At 37.6% G+C, this 25,335-nt stretch overlaps 1 protein-coding gene across 3 annotated transcripts in view; it reads right to left on the bottom strand.

The window, feature by feature from the left end:
* HLCS (holocarboxylase synthetase) overlaps positions 1-25,335 on the bottom strand; it is a 128,928-nt gene that overhangs the window by 4,429 nt on the left and 99,164 nt on the right. For all 3 annotated transcript variants that reach the window (XM_042788639.1, XM_033011322.2, XM_033011323.2), the window contains exons 7-10: positions 8,665-8,732; positions 7,517-7,677; positions 4,305-4,419; positions 428-641 (exon numbers count right to left, since the gene is read on the bottom strand). In XM_042788639.1, coding sequence (XP_042644573.1) covers positions 428-641; positions 4,305-4,419; positions 7,517-7,677; positions 8,665-8,732 — 558 coding nt within the window. The remainder of the gene's footprint in view (positions 1-427; positions 642-4,304; positions 4,420-7,516; positions 7,678-8,664; positions 8,733-25,335) is intronic.

The following is a 25,335-nucleotide window of genomic DNA, read 5'->3' as shown; positions in this document are numbered from 1 at the left end:
TCTAGGAGAATATTTTTATTTCCCACTTCACTAGTTCTTTACAGAGAATGATTTTCAGCAGCATTTTCTACCTGTTTTAATTTCTTTCTGTGGAATTAACAGAGTTAATCCAAGCAGTCTGCTTTTTTTATAAAAGACATGAGTATAGCAGCTTCATCACTAGCTAAACTAATCATTCCCAATTCTCTTTGTTTTGAGATGATACCTGTAAAATATTTAGAAACATTCTTTAATTCATGCTAGTCCATTGATTTCACTATGTGCTATTTTTATTCTCCCTTAAAAAATTACATCCTACTCAGGAGCATATTTTAATTAAGTCTCTAGTATTAAAGGCAATCTAGTAAAAAAAGTAGAAAAAGACCAATTATCTGTGAGTTCTTTCCAACTTCCTTACAAGAAAGTTTGAGAAGCACATTATACTTACCTGTGCACCCAGTACTTGTAGTAACGGGGAAGAACTCCATTGGGTCCTTTCTCCTGAAAAATATCTATAAGCCTCTCTAGCACAGTCACAGTTCTTGCAATAAGACAGTCTGTAGTTAAAGGCTTCAGCTTTGTCCCCTCTTCCTTATTAAATTTTGTGATGAGATCATTGATGCATATGGTGGGGTTGCTGTTATTCACATTAAATCCAAAGCCTGAAGAAGACAAACCAAAAGAAGAGGACAGGGTCTGTAAATACGAACACTTGGTTACCACCAGAAAGTCAGTACTTTATTCAACTACTTGATACAATTATCTCTAAGGATGTTTCCAGTGGCTGTTTTTCTTCAGTCTCTTACACCTTTAAATCTTCCTACTCGTGTAATTACAAATCTCACTATAGATTTTACTTGTTCCTTGCCCTTAAAACACCTCCACAGCGCTGCAGAATCAAATCCAGTGCAGTCTTTCAACAACATGCCATCCCATCAGTGAGGGTTAGGAAGATGGTAACTGGTAACTTGTACGCTGCTTACAATAACATAAGAGTGAGAAATTCTTTTATCCTCTGGAAGCTGACAGGTCATTAGCTAATTGAGAGTAAATCATTGATCATACTCTAAGATGGAGTTTTATCTTTCAGTCTAAAATTTAATTAAGAGACCTGTTTGCTACAGTTAGCTGGTTGCGTTTTCTGAAAATTAAGCCTTTTTACTCAGCTGATAAGCCTTGTTTGGCTTGCTCTGAAAAGCCCAGAAGATTTAACTTTGCTGTGCAAGACTCCAGTTTGCTTAATCTATCTTACCACAGCATATCCTTTAGAAGCCTCAAGCCTCTTGCTGAGATTTCTCCAGCTAGAATAACGTTGGCAGAATGCCTTTCTTATTTAAATATGCCTCTTGGGGCCTTTTTTGTAGCCTGCTGAAACAGGCTTTGAGGGATGTAAAGAAATATATTGTATTACCTGTTTATTTTTTTCTCCTAATAATTTGGATTTTTCTTTCCTCAGATATTTGGGATAAAACCCCTGTCTGTCAATCAGGTTTAGACATGATACATTGCCATCTGCAAGAAGGTCCAGATGCACTGTTTCGTACATTTGCTATTAATGAGACTATTCATATATGGAAGCAATTCGTATTAACTATGAGGAGAAGGACCTCTTCAGTGAAAAGAAGTTTTTGACTTTTAACTAGTCAGAGAAAGCATGCAAAGAAAGCTACAGTGATACCAGTACCAAAACATCGATCCCACAGAAATGAGGCAAAATGTATTATTGGAAAGAAACAAAGGAAAACAAACTAGAAAATATAGTGTGCCATGCCAGCAAATCCCAACTCAGCTGTTTACACTCAAATACAGTACAAGTAAAGAGAGAGTATCCGTGGCCATTAAGCTGTGATGGATGCTGTCAAGGTGTGTAATGGGGCTTTGGAGTCCAACTTCAGGCTCAGGGTGCTTAGGCCTGTATGTACGGAGATCACTACTTAGCAATCCAAAAATTGAAACAGGTACAAGAGACATACAGAGATGACAAGCTCTGCTGAGGCAGAAGCAGCTGGGGACAAACACGGTGACAGAAATGTAGCCAGTTAATTTGAAATCTATCAGGTGCTCAGGACTCTTAGGGCGTCTGTGCACTGCCCATGTGAGAAGAGTGAAAAAGAAACATTTATGCACTGATCGTGCAGTGTGCTGATGTGGCTAATACATCTTCCAGTTCTAGAGCAAGCCCTGCCTTCAGCATCTGTGCACTGTTGGGACATGCCTCAGCTGCACACAGAGGCAGACAGACAGAGCTTTTGCAGGTCAAGCACGTTGGCTCTCCCTTGCATTCCACTTGTGTTTGGCTACCTACATCTGTTTTGAGTCTGGCCCTTACATTAATGAAGTATATTCTCCTGCAGAACTCTTCTTCCAAAAGTCTCACAACAATTAAGTTCTTAAAAAAATAAAAAATTAAAACTCCCCATGTTTGAAAGTATGAATGTGAACTCTGTCACCTGTGAGACCTTGAGCATGTGGTACAGGTGAAAAGGCAGGTTTGTCTTTCGCCTTATTCTTGTGAGGTACTCCTCAGAGCAGTGAAGCCATGTAGATGATCTTTGATTTTGATCCTTACCCTCATATATGGGATACTCTTCATGAGTGCCATGTAAACAGTGAGGTCTAGGTAAGGAATCTGCATGACTGTAGAAAGGGGATGATGTATCTGGTTCACCTTTCCTGTTGTGGAAGTTTGATCTCACTGATACAACTAACACAAGAAGTTAAATGTCATGAGTCACCCCGCCAACTCCCAGTGATATACATCACTGAAATGATGGAAAAATCCTTGGACTAGTATGTGTCAAGTAAGTTTCAACTGGAGAAACTTCCATGTGGAAGAAAGTTGAAAATGTACAACTTTGTATATACCTCAGACCCATCACCACCAAGGTGACTCCTACAGAGATCAGAGAGAATGCATACAGCAAGTTTCCATTTGAATTTGAATGTTGTGATGTTTAGGGTAAGAAACACAAGGTCCACACCAAATATGTAATGTGTAAAGAGGCATTGGATAACATGAACTAGTTTTGGACCCATTTTTGCTTTTCTTGGGTTAATCAGAACAGGCTCTGGAAAAACATTTTGAAGCAGTAAATGGTTGACAGGGTACAGAGAGACTTTTTAAGTGTCTTGGTGCAACTTCTATTCTGTACACGTAGATTATTTACAAAATGAGCATAAAACAATTGAACAGAAAAATTAATGGCTGGGCATGTTTCACAGAAGGAGGTGATGACTACTTCAACTGTTTTGCTTGTTCACACCTTAGAATTTACTGCACCTTGATAGAAAAGATATCATGCCCACACTCTCTTTGCAAGATTCTTTACTTATCTACTGTGCTACATTAAAATATAAATGAAATATTATCATCATCTTCTTTAACCTTTTAGACTTGCTAAGGAACTTTCATTTAGTTTTTTAGACATAGCAGAGACAATTATTTTTGGAACTAGAACCTAGAGCTCTCCTGGCAGGTTTCTAAGCATGTCTGACAGATCTGTCCTGCTGCTGGTTACGGGAAAAATTTTCCTTAACAAATAGCAGGATGATTATCAGACCTGAAATGATAAAAACTTATTTGTGCACTTAAATGTCTTTCCCTGTTATAGCACTGGGACTTGCTGGAAAATACATGTACAGTCTTTTTGAGATTGGCTGTGCTACCCTTTTGGAACTAGTTTCCATGTAGACTGTTTGTCTTCACAATGAACAGACTGTCACTCTTTGCTCCCTGACCCAGCCTTCCCAAATACTTTGCAAATTTTACTTTTTGAGAGAACTAAGGAAAGTGATCAATTAATCAAATCATTACTTCACTGCTTCTTCACTAGCAATATTCCAGTTTCTAGGAAGGCATCAACAGAAACAAGTTTTGTATACATTTTAAAAGGATGAAAGGAGAAATTAAAGCATTACTATGTGTATGTAGCTCCTTTTCTCCACATTTAAAAGGCATGGTCTTCATTTAACTATTTGTATTGTTTCAAAAAAAAAAAAAAAATTGAAAAGAATTGATACATTCCTACTAGTTTTTCAATAGATAAAGGAGGACATTTTCCCTCTTTTCCGCAATCCTCTTTCTTTGAACTCCACTACATCAGCCCAGATGCTTGCATTTATGTTTTCCTTGTCAAGCATGTGGAATTATTAAGAAGAATTAAAACATTTACTTTTTGTGCTTCCTTTTGATTTAATATTGTGCTTTATTTCCTTATGACTGCTGTCATTATTTGTTCTTGTCCTTATCACTTGAACTCACAAAGACATTAATAACAAATTTATTCAGGAAAAACGTATGGAAAAGCTTGAAAATAGACAATTACCAATAAGTATATGAAATGTTGTTTCAATAAGCGTAGAGTTTACCAGAACTCCACCAAGTTTCATAAGATCACTGTAGTAAATATCATTTGGCCATTTTACTCGCAGATCAATATCCTGAAGAAAGAAAAAATACATTTAGAAACACTTTGCTCTTTGATAGTAAGAACACAGCTTATTCATCACTCCATATTATTTATTTTCTGTACCTCTGCCATACTGAATGTGATACTGTCAACTGCTCTTCATAATGAGAACCTATTTAAGTGCTCCACAAATGTTACTGAAAAAATCAGTAACATGGTTACACGATTTAATAAGGAGGTTAGCAGCTGTCAGAGAAAAACACCTATTTAAAAAAAATAAAATTATAGCAGATAATAAAGGCTTAGAGTGACCAAACGGGGGACTAGAGATACTAGGGATTTTCAGTCTCAGAATTGTGAAGTTTTATAGAATTCATTTCCTTCATTCACAAGTGCCTATTAAAGATTTAAAAGATCTATTCAGGAAAGGTGCAAAGTCTGGTAGCCACTGTGGCTTACTACCGATAAACAATCAGGGTAAGCCCACACTAACATCAACGCTGTATTTGAGAATCCTTGCAGAAACCAGAAAAGGAGACAATGACATCTTGAATTTCAGAAAGGAAATTTAGCAGACAGAAGAAATTCCAGTTCACAACTATGTAAATACTTCAGTAATGTCCTAAATATATTCACGCTTTCGACAGCTACGCTCAAGCAACACCATGGAGCTGGAAACACAAACTGTGCTGTGTGACACCATTCCAGCGCAATAGAGAAGTTTTTGTTGAAACCACAGAACTGAACTGAACTTTGCACCGGCTACTTAAACACAAAAAGAAAGCAAATGTGCTTCCTGCAGTTTGAAAAACTGCATATGACTGTATCCCCAGGGGCAAATTATGGGAGGTGCTCCAGGACTACAAGCGTCGCATTCCCTCCTATTGTAGATTATGAAATCCCTTTACAGGATGTGTGAAAACTGCACCTGGGTCCATGTCTACTTTCCTGACAGATTTAAAGGCCAGAGAGGAGTCCATTACACGTACAATGACAGGAAATACTACCTGATTTTGCTATCAAAGCATTCTAAGAGAGAGTATCACCAATTCATACTCATTACGGAAAACAATTCGACTCTTCGCACTGGGAAAAGATTTATAGAAGCCTCTTGAGACATGCAAAGTATGACGCAGTTAAATAGTATTATCACTGGTAATAGATCTTCCCAAGAGCTATTCAGTAGATCTTACTTAAGAAAAACATACACCTGTAAGACACCAGACACTAGCTCTGCAAATGAACTGGCAGCAAGCATGAAGAACAAACAAGCCAACTGGGTAATCTCGTGATGTACACTATGCAGCAGAGGCTTTGCCACAAAATGGAGTTACAAGGTACTGCATAACTATCTGTGTGTCAAACAAATGATAGGCGTCACAAAATATTCTGGAAATGGAGCACATTCTCATCTTCACTTACTAGAGAGAGATGTCTGCTGTTCCTAGAACGGGAAAGCAAAGCAATCTCTCAATGTAAGGCCCATTTGCATTTGCAGCACTAACATCTGACAGTAAAACTTCCAACTGAGCAGTCAGCATTTCCTCTGTGAGGACCCAGAACAAAGGCCTCGGTTGCTGCCTGCTTAGGATAGTCAACATTCACGGCAATCCTAAAAATGATGACTGGCTGATAAACTGAGACACAGGTATTTCAGATTTTTGAATCGAAATCCTGAAATGGGCTTTGAGCATAGCAAACGACACTAAAGTGTGTTAAAGTATTATGAAGATTCTGACATACACCCACAGCAGTATGGAAATTTGGAGGAGAGAATGAAACCTCATCTACGATTAGCCCGCTGTTTGCAGCTCCTGCAGTCTGCATGGCACGGATGTTCATCTGACATAAAGCAAAGCCCTGTGTTACCTAAGTCTAAAGGGGAAATTTAAGCACTGAGTTTCTCATAAATCTCTGAACTTCTTTGCTTTAACATACTTGAGTCCAGATCCTTAACATTGGTTTCACCCATTTTCTAGGGTGGATGTACTATCAAAGGGATTCATAGCTTTGCCTTCGTCATAGTAAGCTATGTATTGTACTTGTCTTATGTACAATATGTGCATTATTGATATGTACTATTTTTATATTAATATTTTGTATTTCAGTCACCTTTTTCCTCTTGAATGGAACAGAATAAAAAATGCAACAGTAGACCAGGGTAGGCATACAGAAGCAAAACCACCTCCATTCATAAATTAACTCCTTTCCCAGTCAGACTCATATTTTATAAAACTAACTCTTGTCCCTTCCATTTTAAATGGTTAAATTATTCACTCTAGCCAAATATTTTATATTGCAAATTTTAGCCTGAAGCATTTTGTTTTTATAGTCAAGTTATGAAGCACTGAAGTTAGAAGGTTTTAATAGAAAGGCTGACAGACCCTAAACTACAGCAAAGCTACTGGGTGCCACTATAATAAAGTTCATGTGTAAATGTGTATAAGTCATTGATTTTCTGTAATATAGGAAACATATGCTTTAGTTAACTACTTCTGTAAAATACCAAAGTTTTATAGTTAGCAAATATTAGGAAATGGTAACATTAAAAAGGAGATATATGAGGTGATGAAGAAGACTGGTTCTTCATTTTAATACTGATGACAGGACACTTGATTCCCTCTTGAGAGCAATACTCCTAAGTTCTTGCTTTAGAAATCAGTTCTTAACCTTAAACAAGGGTTGGAAAAATCCTTTAAAAGGGATAAAGTGACCACTGAAACAGCAACAACAGAAAAAGTAGAAAAGGATTTGTCAGTTTTATTCATTTTTTCCTCCTCCCCCTTCCCTAACTCCTTCAAAATCAAAGCAAATTAACTCAACTGTTAGACAAACAAAATTGACGTTTTCTTTACTGCTGATGACTGAGTATTAAATTTCATAAGATTATGAGCTAAACGAGTGTAGTATACTTAATCAGCTCCGTAAAGGACAGTATTCATCATACGTATAGTAGATTTCTTAAAACATATAAATAATCAAGCATGTATGAAGGCTAAGTTTACCACTATATTAGTGCTGAAGAACTGTATTATGCATTCAGTCATTTTACACACAGAAGACATAGCTAAAATCTGAATTTAATGAAAATGGAAACAGGAGTTTTGAGATAAATTAGAATGACATACCTCATATCCTGGTATTGATCTAACCGATTCTACCACTGCCAAGGACACCAGGTGTTGAATAAAAGGAATTCTCTGGCCCAGGTTGGAATGTAGAGGAATGGCGATATGTAAAGTGGATAGTGCACAGCCCACGGGACTGAGCCAAACATTTCCACCACGACCTGGGGAGGGAGAGAAAAAAAATTAACTTATGAAAAAGATATTTATAAAAAAGATCACTTTGTTAATGTAGACAACTACAAAAGAGAAAGGTTCAGTAGTTTCCATCCAAGAATCTACTGTAAGTCCTGTAATGGAGTTTCCAAACTAATTTTGAAATAAAAATGGTTAAAGTGCAAAGCATTTTCTTAAAAAACCCAGCAGGTTGTTCAATGGGCACACTGCTACTCAATTTCCTAGAATGTCCTAAATGACATGCTTTCAGGATTTTCCTGAAAAGGTAACATACACAGTTCAAAAAAACCTTGCTTTGTTTAAGTGAAGAAGTATCCGTGAAGTTACTCTCTGTGAAACTAGAAATTCAACCACACTGTGAATCAACTTGACACAAGCTAGATCTGTTCCAAAAGCCAGGTAACCCTCTTCTTGTAGATCTGTGCTCAGAAGAGCTTATAAGGCCGGGCACCGTGTTCTACTAATAAAATGAACGTGGCTTTTAAATCAACGCTAGCACCTTCCTGGGAAGGAGACAGAACTTGCTTATACTTAGCTGCAAAAGATTGTGAAAGCCCATATGACAGTTCAGGCAGGCCCTGCAGACTCAAGAAACCTCCATCTCGGAGCAAATCAAGACCCAGCCTTGTTCAGTTAATTCAAAAGGAGTTCTGATTTGGGAGTCTGACTTGTATTACACTAAATGTAGTGATGGCAATTTCCATGACCGGGGAGACTTTTTGGCAGAAACTAGAAGACCACTAAATCATTTCTGCAAAAGCCACCAAACATCCTGGAAATGTTTACTTTGGTCTCTATTAACTTAGGCTTTGAATTTAAATCCACAGTTCAAGCGGGAGGAGAAGAGGACGTGATTATTCTACATATTGTATTATAAAAATACTCATAATGTATCTTTAAGGCAGCTAGGTGGCATTAAAATGTCCCATCTCATATGTTTAATACACATTTATTGGCACGAGAAGGAAACTTACCTTTCCCTTGTGTTTGCCGAACAGCAATTGCTATTAAACCCATCTCCTCAGGCAACTCGAACATTAACCTGCCAATTAGGAAAAAAAAAACCCCATGCTTATCAGCTGGAACACTAAGCTACATTCATGAAAATCAGGCTTAAATATCAGGTAATATTTTACATTAACATTGCACTACCATTTATCCGTTTTCAGTTAATGTTTATTCTTGACCAAAAAGCATTTGAATATTAAAAAAAGGTTAACTGGAAAAATGATAATGTAAAACATTATCTATTACACTGGAAAAAGTTACAGCCATAGTTCATTCAAGGTGCCTTCTGATAACACACGTTTTGTATTTCTTCGTGTTTTCTTGAAGTGTTTATTTTTTGCGTGTCATTATCTTCAGTAAGTGACAACTAGCAATTCTACACATTTGTTTCTACTTACAGCATATTTTTGTTCATACTACAGAATATAAGAGCAGCAGTTTCTGATTATTTAGAAAACCAATACGGTGGCAATAAAGCAGTTTAAAAGATACACTATCCCCTGAGAACTAATTATGATTTAACTACAGTAAATAAATCTACACCTTCTGAGAACTCTAGAGAACACTGGCTTATTTTAGGCTTGTGTTCTGCTTTTAAAATAGTTTCACTTAAAAGAATACTAACTTTCCTCTGGGGATAAGTAGAAAGTGCACTTTAACACCACCAAATGAGTCAATGCTAGACTTAAAGAAAGAAGAAAAAAACCCTACTTTGAGAACTTTGTTCAAGCCACTTTAAAACAGATCTGAACTGTACTAAGATCCTCCTCTGTTTCACTTTTTCAGGAAGAGTTATTTAACAGATAAAACAGATATTCAGGATGTTGCCAGCAAGGTAAACCCAGAAGTGATGTATAGCCTACAAATGTACTTCTAATATGGGCACAAATATCACATTGTTCATTCATGTAAAAGCAATCTTGTCTTGGCAATAAGTGCAGTCCAAATCGGCAAAGAGTACCATTCAAAATTATTTCCCCTGAATTTCAGATACCTATGAAAGGTGTTTCAAGTTCTGCATTCAAGCAAGTATCCATGGGCAGCAAGGACCAGCTGCGAGCAGAAGCGTCCCCTCACTGCCCACACACACCTTCAGGCAGGCAACAAGTATCGGTAGCAAAATGCAAGTAGGACCGCCAAGGATTCAGAATATCTTTCAAATGGCTGACTTGCTTTCATGATGATCATAATAGGAGCTTATTGGAGGGCCCAAGCAAAGTCTGGACTACAGATGTCTTCGCTAATTAGAAATACTTCAGCCCAAACTGACAGAAGCCCTAACAGGCTCCACAGTGTTTTCCCACATTATTCCTGAATCAGTGAGACACAGTCAAAGAGCAATAGCCAGAAGATCTCTTGGCAGTCCCCTTTTGGTTCATGTGAAATACAGCACCATAATTTTTTCCTTTAGACCCTAAGGAATACATACTGAGACCAGGCTCACCTATCTACCACCAACCTTAAACATTAAAAATATACGTCTTCTTATGCTGGGACCTAAAGGAAAATCCTCTGTAGCTCATGAGGCTTCAGCCCTGTCTTCTGGGAACAGCATGATTTCAGTTACACCACCAAGTTCATGGTTTTGCAACATGAAAATCTAATTTAAATTTGGAAGTACAGTTAGGAAGAGATTACAGGCTTTGTCAAAATACACTGATTTTTGTTCCTTCTCCATTCACATATTTGTTTTTAAATAGGCAAGGGAAAAAAAAAAGATTCATGTGCTGCCATGATGGGAAGAAAATAATCAGAGCAGGAAAAAAAGTTAATTATGAATCCGAAACACAGGCTTCTAGAACAAAGAGATATGATTAACAGAACATATGAATGTAGCTATTAGAGGCTTGGCAGCAGGTAACAACATATTAAATACAGAGACCAAGTTTGTACTTTTAAGGGCCATGAAGCAATTCTTTAATGGACACAACGTGGGGAAGTTGTTAATACCCTGATTGATATAGCGAGAGACAGATAGATTTATTTTTACTGCTTCCTGAGATTGTGCTGGAATTACCACGAAGCCTGTGATAATAAAAAACCCCACACAACTGCCCCCCCAAACTTCAGAGCTTTGTAAATTGTGTGTGCTTGTTAGTTTTTTCTGGGAGAGCTTTGTAAATTGTGTGTGCTTGCTAGTTTTTTCTTGGATTTTCCTTACCAGAAGGAGTAACCGTACGTGCACTTTTTTACATACTGACTTCCCTTCTTTTCTTTCAGCTTAATCAGTTTCAGATTTAACAATTTCATTTTTCTGCAGAGTGACTTAATCACAGTGCTCACCACATTTTCCCCCTGAATTTTTTTCCTTCAAGAAATTCTCTGTTCTTCTTTGTGCTGTTTAACTAACTTGCTTTACATATTAAATCAAAAGACCACACTGAGATATAAGAGTAGGGAAACATGAAACATCTGAAAACAAATTTATCTATCAGGAAGAATATCACATGAAACCTACATGACCGTAGAAGATGATACTAGAATTTTATGTAAATTTTTCTTTTCTGCTTTGAACATTTTTGTGGTATTTTCCAAAACATGAGCAAGGCACTTTTGGTATTGAAGAATATAAAACCAGCTGAAATGTTAAGAGAGAGATTCTAGCACAATTTTTTATACAAATACCCTCCTCCTGCCCTGTAGTGTACTATGAATGTTGTCAAGAGTAATAAACAATAATTAATTGTTTTATAGAAATTTCAAGTCTAAGGAGGACTCCGTCTTCATGGCTAGTCAACACAACAACATTTCTTGCTACACGAATGTAAAATGGGAATTGAAACCACAATAACTATGTTTGAATAATGTTAATGGCCTGACAACTATAAATTTCATTGATGTTGTGGGTTTAGGATTGAAACTCTCATTAATGCATCCTGCTGTGTTACAGTATTGCAGAGGTATTACAACAGGCAGCATTACATTCCAGATGTTAAAATACCTGGGCACAGGGTAAGTTATGAACAGATTTCTCCCTTCAAGTTCCTTGTCTGAAAATTTCACTCTCAAATAGCTTGTTTATAAAGCATTATAAAAGTAATGTAAAAAAACATTTCAATTTTTAGTCAAATTGAGAAGAATATGCCTTTTGACTAGTTTCTTATCTTCTTTTGGACAAAAAGGTGCCCTGAACACTTGCTTTACTACTTTATATCCACTGGTTCTGTCCAGTATGTCCAATTTGAAAATAAGCGGTGTGCCTATGAATATTTTTCCTAAACTCACCTCCATTGCTCTCCATTTCATTTCCATAGCCTTCAACTGCATGATTCTGTGTCTGATACCAAGCTCTGTGTGCTGACTGGCCTGCCAGAAGGCTTGCTGGCCAAGCAGGACAGGTAACTCTCAAGTCCCCGCTGCAGACTCCTTGCTGGCAGCACTGATCTGGGTCTCTCTCTCCTACATGGAAGCCTGTTTTTATGAGAACATGAAATACCTGAAGGAGCTTAAACAGCAGCAGAAAACAGGCAGTAGACTGACTGAGAGCTGGTGGGCCATGATCAGAGGAGAAGCCATCAAGAATGACATCCCAGTGGGAGTCTGTTACAGACCAGCTAATCAGGAGGAGAAAGTCTAAAAAGTCTCTTTGAGCAACTTGAGGACATCTGCAGATCACAGATCCTGATTCCAATGGGAGACTCCCATCTCCCAATATCTGTTAAAAGGCAAACCAAGTGGGATGCAAGCAATCCAGCTGACTTGTGGGGGATGCTATGGACAAGCGTGTATCAGACACAAATGTCAGATGATCAGCTGGGGTGATCGACTCAATCTTCTACAAACAGAGGAGAGCTGACTGGGTAGGTGGTGACCTGTGGCAGCTATGGCTGTAGCAACCACGAACCAATGCTGTCCAGGATCCTAAGAGGAACAGGGAAGGCAAATAAAAGCGTACAAACCTTGGATTTCATGAGAGCAGAATTCAGTTTATTCAGGGACCCGTTAGATGGGATCATATGAGAGGCAGCCCTGAAGGGCAAGGGAGCTCAACAGACCTGGTCTTTAAAGACAACCTCCCAGACAAAATAATGGTCCATCACAACACTGAGGAAAGTAAGTAGATGAACAAACAGTCTGGGGATTGGCTAAGAAGGGAATTCATGACTGTAAAGAGAACATACAAAAGAGATGGAAGAAAGCAGAAATGCTACAAAGGAGAAATGTAGAAACATTGTCCAGATAAGCAAGGATGATGTTAGGAAAGCTGAAGCTTAACTATAGTAGAGATTGGCAAGAAACATGGCAACAAGAATTTTTACTGCTACATGATAAGAATAAACAAGGAAAATGTGGGCTCACAGCTGACTGAGGCAAAAGCACAGCAGATAAACCCAAGGCTGAGTTACTCAATGCTTTCTTTGCCCTAATCTTCATCAGCAAGGTCACCCATGCCTTTACAAATACAGATAAGGAGAGGAGTAAATGCAAACAGCAGAAAGGGATTGATCTCATCAATCTCTTAAGAAATCATAACTCATACAAATCCATGAGAGCAGATGGGATGCATCTGAGAGTGCTGAGAGGGCTGGCTGATGGCACATCAAGGCTGATTTCTATTATCATGGTCATGGAGGTCAGGGGAAGGCCCAGATGAATGGAGAAGGGCAAATGTTGCAACCAACTTCAAGATGGTCCTTCACAGCACCCTTGTATCCAAGTTTGACAATTGTGGTCTAGATGGATGCACTAGCAGATGAGCAAGATGTGTCTGGATTCTGAAATTGAAAAGTAATGGTTTGTACTCTATATGTAGGCTGGACACAACTGCAGTTCCTCAGGGGTTTATCCTGAAACCTATCCTATTTAATATCTTAATATCTTTACTAATGACCTGTAGGAGGAAATGGCACACACATTAATCAAGTTTGCGAATAACACTGACCTTTGAGGATAACTAAGCATTGAAATAAGATGTCCAGAGAGGCTGTGGAGCATTTCTGTCCTTGGAGATTTTCAAGATCTGGATGGAAAAAGCCCTGAGCAAGCTGAATTCATTGCTCTCCCTGCTTAAAAGAAGGGAGGTTGGACTAGAGACCTTCAAAGATCCATTCCAACCCGAGTGATTCTTTGACTCCAGGAAATGTACAGAAACTTCGTATCTCTGCTGTTCCAAGCTGTCTGTTACATTTGGTTGAAATCAGCCAGAAACTAGCCATTAGCTACTAATTACTAAATTAACAACTTAGCACAAAGGTGGTTCATCGGAATCCCTTATCCCAAGTAGCATCCTAGATTAAAGTAATTTTCAATTACTAGCCTACATATTTAATTTTATCCCTCTTCCACTTTATACATGACCAGGTGCAATATGTAGGTTCCCAAAAGACTGACTCCCACAGCTGAAACAGGTAGAACAACACCTAAACTGTTAATCCTACTGAGGCTTATTTAAATGATAGGAATCTTACTGCTCTGCACTATTATAACTTTGCCTATATCTAGCAGGCAAAATATGTGCCAGAATACACTATTACGTGAATGCACTCTTCTGTTCTATTGCAAAAATTCACAGCTTCTTTCACTTTATAGCGGGTTTCCCTATAGCAAAGTTAGTACAGAAAGGACCATTTAGTGTCAGATTATCTTTGAACCCCTCAGATACATTAAAGTCCTACATCAGTGAGAAAAAGCATTAAGGGATTGTCTCAGACTTGTGGAAAAATAAAAAAGTACTGGCACCTTGGACGGGTAGTTTCTTGTACCTTACTTCAACGAATACTATAAAAAGAAGATTGTCCTATACAAGACATGATATTTTCACCAAGGAATCATCTGTTAATACTATGAATGACATAGGTTAGCAACTTATATATACTTTGGCTAGTTGGTTAGTCTTTGAGAGCAGTGCACTAATAACAGTGTAGTTTCAACAAAACTGCAGTTTACAAAAAGACTGTAAATAGGGCAAATTCACGTGAGCTATTTTTCAGCTGGATCAATGCTCTAATCTGGCTCACCATAAATGAACACTGCTGCTGGCAAAAGGGAAGCAACAGTAAAAGAGGCCAGCGGATAGCTCTTTCTTACCACCCAGGTACTTATGCTTGATTTAAATTACCATAATATGGTCTCAGAATAGTGCATGCTTTGCTTGTGGAATTGCTTTGAGAATCAGGCCTGCCAAACAGGCAGGGTAAAACTCTACCATTAAATGCTCATTTTTTCTGCTCACTGCATTTTTCAGCTGTTCATTTTCTTGTCTCTCTATTTTTATACCAGGTATTTTATAATTAGACCTTTGTATATGTTTATAGGCTTTTCCTCTAAAAAAAAGAAAAAGAGAATTTTAAAACACAGTACCATACAGCCAAAGGTGTCAGGAAACATACCCAAATAAGAAAGGACTCCAAAAAATTGGTTTGCCAACAAAATGCCAGTAAAATTTGAAACCTGGGTTCAGACACACTGGTAATGTTCCAAAACTGAAAACTTAAAGAACTTCTTTATTCAGTAAATCAACTTCTCTGTGAATATCATCAAGACCACAAAGTTACAGTAAAGGAGGGAGTTTCCAAAGGGGATGTGAGGAGAGTTTAGGAGTTTAAGTTGTTTCAATTTTTAATTTGAAAAGCAAAACCCTCTACTGTTTTGAACAAGTTACTTAATTTTTTTTCTTATACTAAGGAATCTTTTCAATTCATGATCCTTATTTGAAAAAGCTACCTGAAGTATACTGAAAAGTTAACAGAGGACAAATGGAAATGAAACAGATTTCACAAAAAAAAATGAACTCCAGTGCCAAGGTTTAAGAAAGAGAATAGTTACTGGAATGCAGCGAAACATATTTATCGTAACATGTTAAGAATAGAATCATCAGAATGGAATAAAAAGTTATAAACATATTGATCAAACCCAGATCTAACCACTCTTGTCCAAAGTAAAGCACAGTACGGATGCAATAAAAATTTTAAAACATACAGATCGATGCAGCATGTAGTGATGTCACTTTTAACAGTAATTTCATTACACTTCATTAGATTCCCAAGCTCAAGAAGTGGGTCTATGTGAAACTCATGAGGTTCAACAAGGCCATGTGCAAAGTCCTGTACCCGGGTTGGGGCAACCCCCACTATCAATATAGGTTGGGGCATGAAGGGATCGAGAGCAGCCCTGTGGAGAAGGGCTTGGGGGTACTGGTGGATGAAAAGCTGAATGTGAGCCAGCAATGTGCACTCACAGCCCAAAAAGCCAACCGTGTCCTGGGCTGTATCAAGAGCAGTGTGGCCTGCAGGTCAAGGGAAGTGATTCTGCCCCTCTGCTCCGCTCTCATGAGATCCCCCCTGCAGTGCTGTGTCCAGCTCTGGGGCCCCCGACATCAGAAGGACACGGACCTGCTCAAGTGGGGCCAGAGGAGGGTCACAAAGATGATCAGGGGGCTGGAGCACCTCCTGTACACGGACAGGCTGAGAGAGTTGGGGGTGTTCAGCCTGGAGAAGAGAGGGCTCTGGGCAGACCTTATAGTGGCCTTCCAGTACTGAAAGGGGGCTACAGGAAAGGTGGGGGGGGACCCTTATCAGGGGGTGTAGTGATAGGATGACGGGTAACAATTTTAAACTGAAGGAGGGTAGATTTAGATTAGATATAAGGAAGAAATTTCTTACAACGACAGTGGTGAAGCACTGGAACAGGTTGCCCGGAGAGGTGGTAGATGCCCCTTTCCCTGGAAATGTTTGAGGCCAGGTTAGACAGGGCTTTCAGCAACCTGGTCTGGTGGAAGGTGTCCCTACCCATGGCAGGAGGGTTGGAACTGGGTGATCTTTATGGTCTCTTCCAACCCAAACCATTCTATGATCCTATAAGAGTGTACAAGTTTGATCACTGGCCGAGGGGGAAACCTTAAAATAACCCCATACAGTATGGCAAGAAACAACACCATTTCAGTAAGGTGGAAAATCTATTTTAAATCAACATTAGATTCACTACCTTATAGTGTGAGACATCACAAGCATTAGGATCTCAAAAGTAATCCATCGTGATTCTGAATTCATATAATATTACTTGAAGTCACCTCTCAGATAAAATAGCAAACTGAGAACTTCTTGCATATGCAGTAATTTTAACCTGATATTCTGGCCAATTTTTAGCCTGGGTAATTACATTTCCTTATGAAAATTTCTCTGCAATTTACTAAGACAGCACTTCATTTCCTGTCTTAAATCATACAGGGTGTTAAATAATTGCCACATTTCACCAGAAAAGTGATGAAGTTATTTCCAAGTAGCCACTCAGTTAGGTCTAATGTAGAACAAAAGACACTGGACATATCATGTAAATTAAAGTGAACATGAAAAGGAATCCTACGTGAGCAGACACTAACTACCCTCCCAGATCCTTCACAGAGGTTTCCATTACAAACTGGGAAAAATTAAAGCAATTCAACAAAACAACATCCATTCCTTGCTAAGTAACTGTAGAAGACCTAAAAAATTAGCACTTATTTTCCTTAGATTCCTAATTTTTCTTTTATCCTTTTACTATTGAAAGTTTTATCAAACCCAATCATACTTAAAATCACAATACTCTAAAAGCTTTTGAATTTTCTTCCATGATTTGTTTTTGTTTATTGTATGCCTGCAACATATATTGTGCTCCAAATTTAGGCCCTGGTTGTTTATGACGATGGTTATGTGGTTGCTGCTATTAACCTAAGGACGTAGTAAATTTCTAGTGTTCCTAATCCAATGCTAACTGAAAAATAATTTTGTTTTTTCTCTTCTTTCTAAATGCACATTCAGTAGTTTTCCTACACAAAACCAACAGGTAGCATATTTTTACATTGCTTGACATTTCTTGTGGTCTGTAGATTAGATTTTACCTCTGGGGAGACCTGTTGGTTAGTTTAACATTCTTTCTGAAATATATTTTTAATGTGAAAAACAAGTAATTAAAATTTTACACAAATTTCTTTGTTACCACTGTTTTCCTTGGCCAAAAGCATCTGAGTCTCAATTTTGAAGTTTCCATGTGCTTCTCACCATGTAATTTAAAAATACACAGAGAACTTCTTGTAAGTTCTAAACACTTGTTCATATTCTTATTTCTATGATATGGGGTACAGTGTACTATGTATGTTACAAGCACTGTCATGAAGATGGTAATTTGACACGTTACTTGGTATTAAATAAAATCTTCATAATTTTGCCCAGGTGTTACAGCTATTATGAAGCCATAGTTGTTTTATAAACTGGCAGGTAAAGCACAATTATTTTACTTGTGTGTCTTTTTTTCCATTAAGCACTGTGAAATATGAAATGTTTGAAACAAGTATCACTAACACTTGCAAAAGCAATCAAAAGCACTGTATTCCTTCTATGTCAATAAGCCCAGAATTTAATTGCAAAACTCCCACAGATGAAAATGTCAGTTTTTTTTCTCCTTCTCTATTAAAAACCTGTAGAAGTGTAGCATTTATAAATTTCTTAAGTATAATGCAAGAGATTAATGCAAAAGGATAAATTTAATACTAATCCAGGAAAAAAGGTATTTTTGTTATTTAAGAGAAATTGTTCCAGTGAGACGCATTTTAAAAAAAAATTCTTAGAAAATAGCAATTTGGCTCTAAAATTTTAGTTATCATTTGAAATACTTTGTTTAGCAAGTAAAGTTTATATTTTTTTAAAAGGCATTATTAGACCTGATCAGATGTTTTCCATATAATTGATTTTTCATAGAAAATGCAGATTCAGAAGAGCAACTTTACCTAAGAGAAGGAGGAATTAATTTGTCTGAAACAATATAATTTTTCCTTTAAAACACTTAACACTTTCTTGGGGTATTTTCAACCTAGTAAAAGATGTAAGTTGTTTCACATATATGGACATGTTGATTTAAACTTTGAAATCTACCTACTTATGGTACCACAACCAGGCTTTCACATGCCTCAGTTTCCCCCAAAGCCTCAGGTTCCATTAAGGAGTAACATTTGCCATCCAACCTGTGGTTCCTCTTTGTTAAGCCATGTGATGCTTCTCAGGGCACACACTTTGGGATGAGGAGTCTGGCCTGGCTGCCAGAGTAGCAACATGGGCTACCCTAACTAGAACCTTCACAAGGCAGAAAAATCCTATGTGCACTGCTAATTCATTGTTCAGCTATCTTGAAATGAAGCATTGAGCTGAGTTATAAATCCTGAACATTACACTTCAACATCCCTAAATAGAATCCCCCTGCAATTTTTTGTTCCCTGTGTAAAGAAAAAACTGATGATACTTCAGCTTTTTTCTGATTTCAAGCTGCAGATCATGTTAGAGATAGTAATCCAGAAAAATTATTGTTTTTAATGCTGAATAAAAGAAAGGCAGTAAACACAATAGCTGAACTCAGTTGGCTCTGTATTCATGTGTCTAATAATTAAAACACAAAAATGCTCTCATCAAGTACCAGAGTCTCATACTAGCTGCTCCCTCACAGTGCCAACAGAAACCACAAGATTTCTAAATTCAGTATTAAAGCATACAGCACTTTTCTCATGCAAGAGCCAACATCCAAAAACATATAAATAAAGAACAGAAAAGTTCTGTTTCCAAAGATGTTGTTAAATATTTTTAAAACCCCTACTATTAGACTGTGCCAACTTGAAGGCAGACTCCAATAGTTAATTTCATGGGTGATTAAGAATGGATTTCAATAAGGAAGTTACTTTATGCTGGCCACAGCATCCTCTGTAGACTCCAGCAATAGTTGTCATAATGCAGACTGTAACCGCAGACTCAACAAAAAATGTAGCTGATATTCAAATCCCGAAACAGTGAATTCTCTTTGTCAGGGTGGGTAGGAGAAAATCCAAAGGTCCCCGTGCAGCCTGGTTACTTCAGATTCTTCAAATGCAAGAAAAGCAGTAACTTCCTACTTCTGTAAAGTTCAAAGGAATTCCCAGTTTAAGACAACAAAATATGTACAAATACCTCTTACCATGAGAGGTGGATGAATGGGTAAAGCCCAGAACTGGAGAGAGCTGACATGCAAGTGGGGAGGGCTGCACTACCATCCTAAATCATGTATCCAGATTATGCCTGCTGCCTAAGCAGCTATTGCTAGAGGGCAAGAAACCATATAGGTCCCCAGGTAAATCTATACTTGGATATTGGCATCCGGCCACTTTTCTGAGCAATGACTGCTGACATTTGCACATAGTGGATGATGAAGTCTGAATATATCAAATACTGTCCAAAAAAAATGTCTTTCATTCTAGCATTACCTTAGTAAACTCAGGAATTACTTGCAAACACTGGCAAATATAACATGTCAAATTCTAACTGTGTACCATTATAAACAGTATTTCAAGTTTATTTTAAGAAAACCAAAGAAAACTGTAGGATGGCTCACCCCCTGCCACTTCTCCCTCCCTCTCATCTTTGCTGCAGCGTTACTCTGCTGTAGTATCTCAACAGTCAGGATCTGATCACAAGTCCTGTTGTCTGTTACTAGCTCTCAGTGGACATGCTTGATGACATGCCACTCTTGCACTTGCTTGTCAGATATGTAATCAGTACTCACAGAGTAATAGTTGAAATCTGTCATAAATAATTTCCGAACCTCCTGACAGATCTCTGGGTCCTCCATCTATTTTTTTTTTTTTTTTTTTTTTGTGTATTCTTTAGCTGTAATGTGAAAGTAAAATACAGGCATAGAAAAGAAACTTTCTCATTCAGCCTTACTGGTACACTTCTACAAAACAGGTGTTCAGTTGACCCTGACACTTCAACTGAGTTGTACTAAACTTAGTCAGATGTGAAGCCTTAGCAGAGGTGTTCTGGGCTAGTAAGTGAACAAGCAGAACAATTCAGATCCATGCAATAGAAGCAAGCATCAAAGAGAAGGAGGAAGACTTGGAGGATTAGTTATATGATACTATGACTCTTAGCAGTACTTAACGCTAAGCAAGATGAAATTGTGAGACAGACATGGTGGTATTTTATTTTAAATGAAACAGTAAGGTTTTATCCAAGGTTAAGGCGGTCTGTAGCAAATAACTCCTTTGGCTCTGGAGAAGGAACAAAATGGACTGGGAAGAATATCTTAAACGGGAAGCATCAGAACTGACATATATATGGTACTATGCAAAACTGCTCAGAACTAGTCAGAAATTATTAAAATGAATAAATGTGTGGAAGAAAAAAACCCAGTATTTATCACATTTGTGCAAAGTAAAAATCCACCCCACCAGCAGAAGGCTATCTCCCAGTGCCCAGATTTGTAAGCCTGGCAAAATGAGCCACAGCCGCACTGAAACAAGCTGAAACCCTGCTCTAACAACAGGTCAACACTGACAGCTACAGTATAAGTCTAAGATACAGTTTTACATCACAGTCACAGAGGGTTAGAAGGAACATCAAGTGTTATCTAAGTCTGTATTCCTTTCTCTTCTATGTCTGATAAAACTTTCCTTGGAGTATTCATAAAAACTTACAATGATGGAGAAATGACAGCTTACTTAAGCAGACTAACTTTCTTTACCAATTTTAAAGGAAAAATTATTGCATCTGCTTTTCCGCATTAAAATGCTGTCCCATACCCACTGAAAATGGAGAAATGCTTACAGATTTTCTTCCCATAAGGGACCATTGACTTGAGTGAAGGTTTCTTTATACCAGTCTTGTCTTCTTTTGATGACAGAAACATAGTTCTTTTATATCCCACTCTCTCCACCTAAGGAGTCATGTTTCACAGACCCTGAACTACTCCTTTTTCTCCACTTTGTACTGTGCCCAGCAAATCCACACCTTTTGAAGCCTGGTGCTGAAAACTGGGCCAATAACTCCAGTTAAGCACTCCTGGTGTTGAGTAGAACTGGCAGGATTACTCTGTACATTTTACATGTAGCAGTTTTTTAAGCACTTTTGTATGAATTTCAGTCTCAGTCCTCACATCCTTTGTTACAACAATACAGCTTTTTTTAAACTTATATTAAATTGCTGACTCAAACATCCAGGACCTCTCTTGAAAACTGATATCCAACCACCCTATCTTAATTTAATGATTTGCATCTGATTATTACTCTGTGTTACACTTACACATAAAGAGCTGTATCCTATTTATTTAAGGCCATTCTTTGATTCATCAAGATTGTTCAGCGTTTGAAACCTACCTTCCTACAACCTTATAGGTCCTCCCTACATAGTTTAGTTTTTGATAAGCATAACCTCAATTCTGTCATCCAAATTATGAATGAAAATGACTGAGTTGTGCTGAAGCATCAGTAGATATGAAGCCTCAGCAGTCTGGCCTAGTAAGTGAATCAGCAGAACCACTAGTCACATGCAACAAAAAAGTATGACTATTGCTTAAGTGAAATCAGAAACACACAAGGCATCTTCTCAAACACGTATGTCTGATAATGAATATATGATCTGTGATGCTGAAGCTCCAAGCTGGGAGGTCAATAACTGTAATGTTCAACAACCCTTTAGATGCCATCCACTTTGCCCACAGCAGATTAAACTAAACCACGACCAAGAAAGGAACAACTACAAATACAGTAGAAATTGAAACAAGCGCATAAATTAAATAGGCCTTTGTGCTGTAGTTTAAACAGGAGCTTTAGCTGTAGCACCTTAAATTTCTTTATTCCAAGAAAGAGTAAAAAGCAAGTTCTTAACTAGTATATTGACCCAGATAAACTGATTTTAGGGCCTAGATAAAGTGATTATCACTCCCTGAGTGCTAATGGCAAACATACTATTCCTATGCAAAGCATTTGGGTTTTGGCAAAAGTCAGAGCTATTTGCCAAGCCCAAGAAGCCACAGGCTATTCTGTAAATGATCATGGATTTTGGATAAAAAAAGATCCAACAGGTCACAACCCGCTTTAACATTTGGAAGATCTTTGGTAATGCACACTCCATGTGGGTCTTAGTTTTAAGAAGGGTGTTTAAACACTTCAGCTGTGATACTAAGGAGTTAAGCATCTAAAAGGAGAAAGATCACTGAAGAAAAAATGACGAACTTTCCCTTTCTCCACTAACAGAATTTTAACAAGAAACTCTTCATAGAATTACTAAAGTTGCAGTTGTAAACGTCAAGTGTTTGCAGCTGTCTCCTCCACCTTTCACAATATATTTAATGTTGAATATAACTGAGAAAGAATAAGGTGAGGACATACTTTTCCTTTCGGGTGTTTTTTAAAAAGTGGCTTTTCGACAAGTACTCCATAAATAATTTTGACTTTTCAACCATGGACATACGACTAACATAACAGAACTCTATATTCTTATCCATCCAGAATAAACCTGTAAAATTCATCTTCCTATCACCCTTATTTTATGGGATAACTTTTCTACTGTAGCAAATACAAGCTCCTTGTGTTCACTTTCGAGACCCTTTTCACTATTATTCAAACATCCTATATAGTTATCCTGCCCCTATAGGTCTTTTTCTCATTCACAGTTTGTAAGATCTGGGTCAGGAATCATCACTTCTGTTTGTGTAACTCTGAGCCATCACTAGAGTGGCTCAAATGGTTCAACAAGAGAAATTCAAATGGGGCTGAAGTTTACATATGGTAGGTTGACAAGGCCATGTACAGGTAAAATACAAGGTATGGACAGCAGTGGCACATCTTTTATCACTGCAGTACATTTATCATGGGAGAAATGATTCTCTCTGCCACACAAAATTCCCACTAGTATTAGCAGAACAGAAAGAAAGAACTGAATTTGAGACCAGTAAATGAATTGACTATCACTCAACATATGGGTTCTTATCATGAACATGTTCAGATCATAAACACACAGGTTTTCTGGAATTCTAAGGGCACTTCCCATACATAGAGACTAAACTGCTTCAGGTATCGAGTTGCAGAAGTGTTACATTAATTCCACGGCTATACATCATAACGTAAGCAGAGCCCAAAGTTTACTAACAGGCAAGATATATGCTAAGTGTTCAACTCTGGCAGAATACTTTTACATATCAGATACTCTTACGCAGCAAGAAATGGAACATTCATTCCAAAATCAAATGCAGACATGATCAAATAGACCTCTGTCAATATGCAGGGCAGAACCCAATTCTCTGGTAGGGTTTTTTGTTCTACAGATCCTGAAAGCTGAGACATGCAGCGATGCAAGCCAAATACAACAAAAACAAGCGTAACTCTCAAACTGAAAGTACGAGGCACACACATACAGTGGGACACTACCTGGAAATTCTCAGTGGTTTAGCAACAACAAGATATGAAAATATGGGGTTTTTAATAAACCAAAATCTTTGCATCTAATGCAGCACCTGAATGGTTGGATATTATCAAGTTACATTTACTTATTGCCTATTAGTGAATTTTTATTTTTAAATAAATTACTTATATGAGTATCCATTTTAAAAGCTACCATAGAATCTTTTTAATAGTAAAAAAATTTATTCTCTGAAGTTACATATTTCAAATGATAAAACTTATCAGCCACTGCAGTATCAGGTAAAGCAAAGTGACTTCCAAAATCATTAAATGAAGTGTCAAATTCTCAATTTGAAATGCTTTTTTTAAGCCCTACTGTGAAAAAAAATTTCTTTGAAGTTAACATAAAATACATTTTTGATTCTTTAGCACACTCTATTCCGCCTCTGACATTAACATTTATTTTTGTTATTGAAGAGTTCCTGTAATTGAATTTCCTCATATTTGTTAGCTTTTAGGATACTTCCACAAAGAAAAGATGACTGAGTTTTAGGAAGGAGATTGTAAAATATAAAATGTGACAGCAGAAGAACACTTTACTTGTATGTCCAAAACTCACTATAATTTAAGCAGTTCTTTCCAGGTGGAACAGAGTGAAGAGTAAGTCCAAACAATGCTTGTAATATCCTAAAGGTGTACATAAACACACAAAAAGTAACTCATTCTAGCAATGGAAAAAAAAATGCAGTCAAAATTAAGTTACTCCCTTAGCCCCTCTTCTGTTGCCAGTGCACATGCACATCAATAAAATCCCACAAGTGAAAAATTTTTGATAATCCAGTTAAACAGCATTCACTGTAAACTGAAGGTCTTGAAAGAAGTTATATATAATTATGGATGTGCCTTCTCATATGAACGCAAAGTTATGTGCATGGCTGACTAACATCTCTGGACTATATTCTGATGGTTTTGGTTGTCTTGCAACTCAGTGAAAACATTATCTGCAAGGCAGTTTGCCATGAAGCCTCATGAAATGCAGCTGTTCGCATGGCTGCCTCTCTTCCAGACAAACCGGGATTAAGTTTCTGTTGCCACAAAAGCTCTGCAGTCCTGACAAGCATTCTTCTACCAGTGTTAGGGCTGTGTACTGGGCTTTCATATGAGGATGGCATGGACATGGCAGAGTTCAGTTTAGACATCACTTACATAAGCAAAGAAAATAATATATATATATATTTTTTTTTTTTTTTCATCACAGAAAAGAAACAAGAAGCTGAGTAGGATAAACTATCAGTATCAGTTTGCACTTGGTAAGAAACACTTTATGTCACTTGAAGTGGGGGGGAAATAACAGTGAAATTTTGATCAAAGCCCCGCTCTTCTAGTACTTTTGAATATTCAAGATTGCATGCAAGGAATGGTCAAAACTTTGGTTTCAATCTACTATTATTAGACAAAATCAATTTGCTTTGTCTAGACAGTCACTACTAGCTATTCAATCCTAGTTTGACAGTATGGGATCTTC

This window comes from Tyto alba, unplaced genomic scaffold (assembly GCF_018691265.1).
Source record: "Tyto alba isolate M040663 unplaced genomic scaffold, T.alba_DEE_v4.0 Super-Scaffold_14, whole genome shotgun sequence".
In the NCBI taxonomy this organism is placed as follows: domain Eukaryota; kingdom Metazoa; phylum Chordata; class Aves; order Strigiformes; family Tytonidae; genus Tyto; species Tyto alba.
The sequence above is the reverse complement of the archived record's forward strand: the minus strand, read 5'-3'. Positions and strand labels throughout refer to the sequence as shown.